Source organism: Engystomops pustulosus, chromosome 6 (assembly GCF_040894005.1).
Source record: "Engystomops pustulosus chromosome 6, aEngPut4.maternal, whole genome shotgun sequence".
NCBI lineage: Eukaryota > Metazoa > Chordata > Amphibia > Anura > Leptodactylidae > Engystomops > Engystomops pustulosus.
Window position 1 is genome coordinate 143,444,572 of NC_092416.1, and position 9,204 is coordinate 143,453,775.

General features: G+C 43.0%; 1 protein-coding gene across 1 annotated transcript; it reads right to left on the reverse strand.

The window, feature by feature from the left end:
- Positions 1–288: 288 nt before the first annotated feature.
- LOC140064531 (P43 5S RNA-binding protein-like) lies at positions 289–4,957 on the reverse strand. Its single transcript, XM_072111524.1, has 9 exons — positions 4,691–4,957; positions 4,217–4,317; positions 4,047–4,140; positions 3,620–3,708; positions 3,053–3,126; positions 2,900–2,980; positions 2,217–2,446; positions 2,080–2,133; positions 289–829 (listed from the first exon to the last, which is right to left on the reverse strand). Exons 1-9 carry the CDS (start codon positions 4,814–4,816, stop codon positions 581–583), a joined length of 1,098 nt encoding a protein of 365 aa, XP_071967625.1. The 5' UTR covers positions 4,817–4,957; the 3' UTR covers positions 289–580.
- Positions 4,958–9,204: the final 4,247 nt, after the last annotated feature.

Below are 9,204 nucleotides of genomic sequence, written 5' to 3' on the forward strand. Positions count from 1 at the left end.
AGGGATTCTTTACTGCAAAAGCAGTGAGACTGAGGAACGCTCTGCCGCAGCCCGCAGGAGGTTGTTATGACTGATAACAGTTCATTCAAGTTAACACTGGATAAGACGCAATACAATGTATATCTTGGACTGATGTCTTTCTAACCATGATACTAGTCTGCTTGCCAGGCGGCTCAAGTTGCTAAAGTCTCCAATAGGAGAGCTCTGCCTTCCCTACCATGATTCAGTCCCCTGAGTTAGTAAAGACGACAACACCACCTACTGGTTATTTGATAGATCACACTGGTGTTCAATAGAGGCAATTTATTGTATTTACAATGGACAGTATAACAACTTAAAAATTACATAGCATTATTTGCTAAAATTGGGAAAATCAAATACTTTGCCCAAAAACTTTTAAACAAAAACCTATATAAATTTATATACAACAAAAAGACACTTCCATGAGAGCACTGTCCAACATTCATATCAACATTTCCTGGGCTACATCTTTCATATTCGGTCATCTATAAGTTACAAGAGTTTATTGTAAATAGACTTTTGGTATGAGTGTAGGTTCTCATACTTTCTCCTTTGCTGATCAGGCTGCTTTCTCGGACCTGGCACGGGTGGGAGGCAGATGGAAGAGGCTGCTTAGGTTCACCTCTGGTTCAGAAGGACCACGGAGCTTTCGTTCATTGAATAGGCTTGAAAGGTTACTCTCCAGACGGGTCTTGCTACGAAATCCAAGTTTCAGGTTAAAGAGGCGGCTTAGATTTTGTTCTACAGAAGGCAATGAACGCTGGGCTCTTCTTATACGTCTCTTTGAGGGTTTAAGATTGAATTTAAGCTGTGATAGATTAGAAAAAGTTTATAAGACGTTTTATACCGGACCAGGATTGAGTTATTTTACATATTAGGAGTTTACACTAAGTAGTATCATGTACAGAGGTGAAAAGTGAAACTGCTGGGTGGCTGCAGGTGGAGGGTCATGTGATCTCCATCTGTCCCATGTGCAATCGTCCTACTAAAACCTACATCTTATATTCATGAATACTATCCCTATGTTCTTTCAGGGTGATTGTTCATGGAACGTTAGATCATATGACCCTCCATCTGCTGCCATTTTATGGGCAGGAATATCCGGCTGATGTAAACTACAGGAGGCTTTAATTTACAGAAAGCATTGCAGAACATTTATTAGATTTAAATTGGCAATTTAGCCCAATATCCTGCCCCTCACCCATTACAGAAAACATGAGGCAATATGGCCAACCCCTTTAAGGGATATGTAAAGAGCAATAGCATATATTGGCACTTATTTAAGGTAATCAAAAGAGTCACAGCAAAACTGTTAGTTGCTCACAGCAACCAGAGATCAACTTTTTTCCCCAAAGCAGTTTATAAAATTAAGGTTGAGCTCTTGCCATAAGCAATTAAATCAACTTTGCCCCCTTTTGATAAGAGGCCCAGTGAGAGCCAAAATACACTATTGCTCTATACTGAAGCCATTTGTATCGGATCCATTAAACTTCCCTTATTTTTGTTTTAGTCACTGAACAGCGGAGGGATGAATGCAGGTGTGAACTGGGCCTTTGTTTAAATGGGTTGTCCACTTTAAATTGCAGCAAATTCATAGTTTGTGAAATGAAAGTTATACAGAAATTGGAAATTTCTATCAATTCCTCACCATTTTCTAGATCACTGCTTGCAGTCATTCATTAGGAAGCTTCATTGATTCCTTCCTGTTTATATATACCCTGGTCAGGTAATGTCACACGGCTCTGATACTAACAATCCATGCACCTGTGTAACAGCTTGTGATAACAAGCCGTGCACCTGTGTGACATCACATGACCAGGGACCAGGAATGAAGCTTCCTATAAAATGACAGCAAGCATGTGAGGAATTGGTAAAGAAAGCAAATGGTTTCTTCAATGAAAAGATTATAACTTTACAATTATTTGCCGAAATGTGTTTGTATATCTTGAGGGAGGCTCACTGGACAAGGAGAAGTAAAGCATCCACTTGCATATCCTTGCATTATCACATGGCAGATGCCAGGGATATCCTGCCAAACTGCATTATTCCTATCCATACCTTGAGCTTTTTCTTTTCAGGATCATGCACAACAAGATGACGGAGCAGGCTTTCCTAGAGGATTGGAGGCAAAAATTTGAAGTTTTTAGTCTTGCATTTTTTTTTTACCATTCCCAAGATCATTGGCAGCTACATACCCTCATTGCAAAAGTGTGGTTGCAGCCTGCATGGTAGCAGTGGTAGGGCTGCAGACAAAGGTGGATCTTGCGCACATGATGAGTAAGGTTGAAGACTGTTGTAAAGGTTTGCTTGCAGTCTTCACGGGGGCAGGTGTAGACTTTAGGTTTAAAGTCATGGGCTAGTTTGTGTCTTTGTAGGGCACCCTTGTTCTTAACCGGCTTATTACACTTGGCACATTTTAAGTTCACTAGAGGAATTCAGATATGAATATGTTAGATAATACAAAGGGAAACCCATCACAAGTCCTTTTTACACCCCCCTTTATCATATCTGGTTTTGGTGACAAAAATTGGTTGGCAGTGGCGTAACTTGAAGCTGATGGGCCCCAGTGCAAAGTCTGTCCCAGGCCCCTGACTATAACGTATGGTTTATAGTACTATATGGGAAAGTGAGACCCTATGGGCCCCCTAAGCCTCTTGGGCCTGGTTGCGACTGCACCCCCTCAAGTTACGCCCCTGTTGGTTGGCAAACAAATGGCAAAAAGTAAAATTTTCTGCCAATTTTCACTAACCGTTAGTTGGTTCAGATGCAGATTAGGAATCACACCAGCTATCTTATAAAAGCTGCATCTCTAGCCAAAAATCTGTTTTTTCTCCTGCAATATTTAGACCCCCATATTGTGTGTGCACCCTAAACTTACATGGATGAGACATGCGATGTTTCTGCAGGGCAGACCAAGTTGGAGAAGTGGTTTGACATCCTTGGAAAGGGCATCTGTATCCTAAGGATTAGCAGTTACATTTTACTTCCTGCTGTGCAAGGTCCAATACCAAATTGATTAAAAATTACTTACCGGCATGGCGCCTAATGTGGCCTGCAACACTGGCTTTAGAGTTGGATTTCCATTCACACCCAGGCTGGTCACAACTATGATAGACAGAAGATTTAACTTAAGGGGCAGTGATATGGTCTTTGTTCTGGTCTTAATTTTTTAACACATTTAGGGTACAGTTATATGTTCCATTGGTTTTGACATGCAATCGGAATGTGCTGATCGCACATGCTTTTCCTCTGAATTGCATGAGACTGGTAACCAGCACCATGGGGGAGATCTATCATTGCTTCTATGCCAATTTGTCATAGAAGCGCTGATATTTAAAATTCTTGTGCACTGTAGCAGCTGGCAGAGAGGGCGGGCACTCCTGCTTCATGCCTGCATTTAAAATCCTGCAAACGAAAGTGACCTGGCATAGTTGCGCCAAAAAGGGTACATCAAGAGGCCCAAGAACAGGTCCCTACCCATTTGACTGCATTGCGTTTCAAAACATTACCGACAGAATGTGTGACCACACCCCTAATGGACTTGCCCCAGCGACATTGTCAGAGACCATTATGTATCCCTTGGCCATCTAATACTCACCGATACAGGGCCTCACCACCATGTTCTGCAAGGTGCTGCTTAAAGGCCTTTTTCTTTCTGAAGGTCTTTGAACATCCCTTCACTGAGCACTAGGGTTAGAAAGTTACAGCACATTGGAAATCATATTTACACTTCTGACAGTGTATGGGCTGCACACATGACGGCTAAGGGTGCATTCACATGTTCAGTTTTTCAAATGCAGATTTTGATGCAAAAGTCAGGAGTGGAGTGAAAAAGAGTGAGGACTAGAAGCTTCCTCTTTTCATTCCACTCCTGGCTTTGGCAGTAAACACTGCATCTAGAAAAACTGATCATGTGAATGCACACCAATTATTCACACCCCAAGTCAGGCTATGAAGAAAAACTATGTTTATAGGATAGTTTTTCTTCATGTTGAGAAGTGTCCTTTTAAGGAGATTCCACTCACCTTGAGAGGGTCTGCTGTGGCATGCTTATATTTCTGGTGACGTTTCAAAGTCTCCTTTGCTACAAAGCCAGCCCGGCAGTCAGGAAAGGGACATCTGGAAATAGCCACATTTCAGATTTAGTTCCCAGCAAGTTTATTGCAACACCTGTACAGTAGAATATAGGACTTACATGTACTTCTTCAATCCCAGGTGTTTTCTCCAGTGCTTTTGGAGCTGGGTTTTATGGAAGAAGGCCTTCCCACATCCTGGTTTATCACATCTCCATGGTTTCTAGGGGGTGGGGGAATACAAGTTATAGACATATGTACATTAGTTGTGGTCAAACACCATCAATGTACACATGTGGCCCTTTCCTGACGCTGGTTAAAGTTACACTGTCATTGCACTACACGTTGGATAGCATGCTGCACATTACAATACCATGTAAACTAATGAGAATTTTAAGACCTAGAGAAGGGGTCAACTTCTAAGAACTGCAATTGGGGGCATTTTTTGAGTTACAGATTATCTTCATACAAATTATCTCCTAAGTAATACTCCCATGCACGCACACCAACATCATTCACTCTTCCAATGCAAGATTTCCAATAATCAGATTTTGCTCAAAATAACAATACTGTGCCCCACTTTTATTGCCCCTTACCTGCCCTGTGTGTTTGGCCACATGCTCTCTCAGCCGGACTTGTTTCCTGAACAATGCCTTACACCCCACAGAAGGGCAAGTGAGAAGAGGTTTCTTCACCTGCTTACTAGCCACTTGGTTCTGCATCTTTACTCTTACTGAGATCCTTAACCTGCCCCCCACTGCACGGCTCCTGCACAATATAAGCCCTGCTGTCCAGGTGATCCCGCTTATACAAGCTGCCAGCACTCAGGTCATAGCTGGAGGAGGAGCCTATTTCAGATGCAACAGAAGTAATAGGCTCCCTGCACATGATGCAAGGGTTCTGTGGGTGAGCTCCACTTGTGCGCCGTTGACCATTGAAAATGACTGCCGGGGCGTAAGATTGAGCAGGAATTAGACCTTTTGCGTTGCATGAGCCTATAGAAGTGAATGAGGATGCGTGGAAGTTGTAGAAAATACAGCTAGCACATGTCCTCATTGGGTGCAGGGAGGTCTTCGATTTAGGCACAGGTCCCATGTTCTGCTAGCGTTGCGTTCATAATGCAACCACATGTGTGTTTCCAGGGAAATGTATGCAATCAGTAACCAGACCCCAGTGTCTTGCATGTGTCTCCCAACACAAATGGAACATGTGATCTCGGCCTGGGGGAGCTGTCACACGTTGTGTTTTCATTTCGTTTTGAAACCCATTACAACAGCTGCAGAGAGGTGATTTGCCTAATTACATTACTGTTAACACTTGTGTTCACAAAACGCAGTGTAAATGTGATGTTAACAATGTAACCAAAACTAACGTTAAGTTGTGTTAATATCACGTTTACGATGCGTATTGTAAATGCCAATGATGAGGGTGTGTTCACACATTCAGTTTTTCAGATGCAGTTTTTGAAGCCAAAGCAGGTGTGGATCATAATGGGTTGAGACAAATAATGGAAAGGTGCTGCTCCTCCTTTGAAGGGCACGTTCACACGTTCCGCTAGCGCCGTGTTCATAACGCGACGCTAGCGCACATTTAAAAATCACAAAATTTAAATGTTTGGCGCAAATTCACACTTTCCCCATACCAGGCATATGAATAGCTTAGAGCTGTTTCACTGAAGACCTTAACTTTTCAAATGCCATCAATAAGTAAAAAACCGGGGTTACGCGTTCCTCTTGCTCACAAGGGTTGGGCCTTGGCCCCATCGCATATGCGCTTCCAGAGAACCACATGCGGTCGGTAACCAGACCCCTGTATGTTGCATTTAAACAATACAAGACCCTGGGGCCTGGTTACCAATCATATACGTTTCTCTAGAAACGCATATGTGATCAAGCAGATGCCTGCCCCTGTGTGCTAGCGTAGCATTATGAACGCAACGCTAGCGGAGCGGATCCCGGAATTGATCAGCAGAGAAGCCAAGCAAAAGAACAATAACAGGTGCACAAACCCATCCCCATGAATCCCATGTCCGTTTTTTTCAGGGTATTTGCGCTGGTATAATTTTTTTCTTACTGGCTATAAAATTGAGTGTTCTTTGGAGAATAGAAGTCAGATACATATATGATGTATACAACTTTTTCAAAATGCAAAAGCTCCCAAAGTCATAAAGCAAGATGGGATAGGCCCCTTTCACATGAATGTTTGGTCCACAAACTCTGCTTATAGTTTGGATTTGTTTTACACACTTTTTTGTCAGTTTTATGCCTCGTTCACAAAAATGGTCTGCGAGTTATCCGTATGTGATCTGGAGAAAAGCTATTTGTGACGCTGTATCTCTGGCCTCCATACAGTCGTGTGCATAGATCCAGACAGTTATAGTGGTAATCTTCTTATATTTGTTATCCATGGCCTCCTGCCTTCTAAAATCAACTTTAAAATGATGCTAATGAGCCTGATGGGCTACTCTATCAGTTCTGAGCTTTACAGGCTGTTAGGCTACATTCACACGACAGTATGGAGGCCATATGTACGGCCGCAAGATCGACACTGTACTTCTGTCCTCCATAGAAAGCAATGGCCACGCGGAGCGATGCATGTCCTATCTTTCTGTGTTATGGGCCATGCGCTATGGAGAGGAAGAAGGGACCAACTAATCGACACACGCAGCTGCCTGCTCTATTCGTCTCAGGGAGCAATGAGGTGTCTGACGGAGGTACCTGGGACCCCATTATACCCCCGTTCTCATGATCTGTCATCACTGGGACTCCCACAGATCATCAAGAAAACCCCTTTAAGTGAAGAGGCATTGAGAGGGCATTATTCAGTGTAGGTCACATTGACAAATTAGTGGAGGGCATATGTATTCGTTGTAGGTTGCATTATTGTTAGGACAGGTTTAGGGAACATTATTTGGTGGGTGGCACAATGAGGGGGTTGTAATGTAAAGTATGGGGCCCATGTATTGCAGAAGGGGCATAGTTGTAGGGGCTACAATGTGGACAATGTACTGTGTAAACCAGAATGAGTAGTATATATTCTTAGGGGGCGATTTGAGGTGGGAGCAAAATCTGGACAGTATAATGGCTTTTGCCACAATTGCAGACTTCCCATCTAGTGTTACAGTATTTTGGGGAGAGTTAGGGGTAGCAGCAGAATAAAACCAGGGTACCAAGATAAAAAACATAAGATGTCTGTGGTAAAATCCACAGGGAGGAGACATGGTGATGATGCTGGGGCTAACGGAGAGAACAACTACAATCCCAGGACACCTGCAGTCTCCTGTAATTAGATGTTATCCCATTTATATACCAAAGTGGCTCTCGTTTTGCACTACAGGAGATCATTTTGGGGAACATAACTACAGAAGATAAGATCCCCTATGCCAGTGATGACCAACCTTGTGCCCAGTGTGTCAAACTTCAGAAAAAAAATCCAGGGTGATGGGGTGTTCTCTTCCACCAGTATTGAGCAGTAACTGTGGTAGGTACACCGGCAGCAGGGTGAGATTTTGGTGTGTAAGGAGTGCACACACCTGAGATGACTTTTCTGTAGTCATTGGCAGTTCGTGAAGGGGTGAACAGAGAGGGCTCATGGAATGAGGTCCTCCATACTCTGCTCTATTAACCAGCCGACCCCTGCACCTTATAGCCCCTCCATGATGTCATGGTAATGACAGCTGTTCTAGAAATCCTCATAACTATGGGAGCCTTCATTAGGGTCCATGCACACAAGTATAATACATCCCTATGCATTCCAATGGGCAATACGGCCATCCATGTACATGGCTGTATTGTACACTGTACCATATGCAAGCCGTATAATATAGAGCATGTCCTATTTTCTGTATTTCAGTTCTGTACAGCCCATAGAAGTCAATGGGAATATATAAAATACGTGCTACAAGCAGTTGTGCACCATCCAAAGAAACCAGTGGGAGGTGCATTCTGCCATCCAGCCAATAGTCATCTATCACTTGCTAGCCCATTATGTTTTATACGGTACAGATAGTGAAATATGTTGCCATGTTGTTGCAATACCTCCCATACTTACGGTCAGAATTCAGCAGGAGTATATACAGAACAGAAAAGACAATATGGTCATGCCAATGAGGCCTTAGAGTTATATAGAAGCAGTATATCAACAATACACTTAAATATAGTTGTATATTGTATTAGTAATCAGTATGGTTCCTTAGGGGGCTTAAAATTATTATTTTTTTTTTAAACCAAGTAAGGCCAAATTCACACTGCCGTGAGCACGCCGCACCGTAGCACGGCGGGCACACGGCAGCACGGGGAGAGGTGGTGTGAGCGCAGCTCACCCCCGCCCCTCTCCATAGAAAGTAATGGCGCCGTAATACGGGGAAAGATAGGATATGTCCTATCTTTCCCCGGGCTACGGAGCGGTACGGTGCCGCACCGTACCGGTCCCATACAGGGCCGTGAGCCCATAGAAGTGTATGGGGGGGACGTATCGGCCGCATATACGTCCCCCATACTGTAGTGTGAATGTAGCCTAAAAGTTATTCCCAGCAATAAACTGTATAATGGAAAAGATTGCCCAAATCAATGAAAAAAAAAAAAACATTCTGATCCCACCTTACACAGCTCTATGTGCTGAAGTATGAAAGTTACAGGTGTCAGAATATGGCAACAAGGACTTTTTTTAAATGGTATTAAGACACAACTAGATAAACTTTGGCATCAGATTGTAGCCAAAATGAAAAATTTAAACCAAAAATCCACAAAAATAAAGCCCATCAGCATATGGCACTGCTTTTTTGCCAATACTACTAGGTGGCACATAAACGATAAGTAGGAAACTCAGAAAGGAAAAAAAAAAAAAGCTAAATTTTAGAGGTGACCACCTGCCCCCTAATTCTTGTGAAAGCACTGCCCATTTAAGAAAGCTCAGTGTATATAATCAGATTTTTGGCAGCCACGCTCACTCGAGTTAAGATTGTTCCTTGAAACCTGCTGCGTGTCCACCAGGTTAACTGACCTGGACACTGAGCAGCTCAGTATTTCAGTTTCATTACGCAGAGTCAGGGCTAGTAAATTTGGCAAACATGCAGATTGATAGATATTACAGCCACATGCAGACAACACAC

Bases quoted from the DNA above. Each gene is read 5' to 3' on its own strand.
- LOC140064531 (XM_072111524.1), bottom strand. From the start codon at position 4,816: ATGCAGAACCAAGTGGCTAGTAAGCAGGTGAAGAAACCTCTTCTCACT. The intron at 4,318-4,690 runs GTAAGGGGCAAT...CCCACCCCCTAG, and splicing joins TGGCCAAACACACAGGGCAG to AAACCATGGAGATGTGATAA. The intron at 3,127-3,619 runs GTGAGTATTAGA...TGTCTATCATAG, and splicing joins GGTGGTGAGGCCCTGTATCG to TTGTGACCAGCCTGGGTGTG.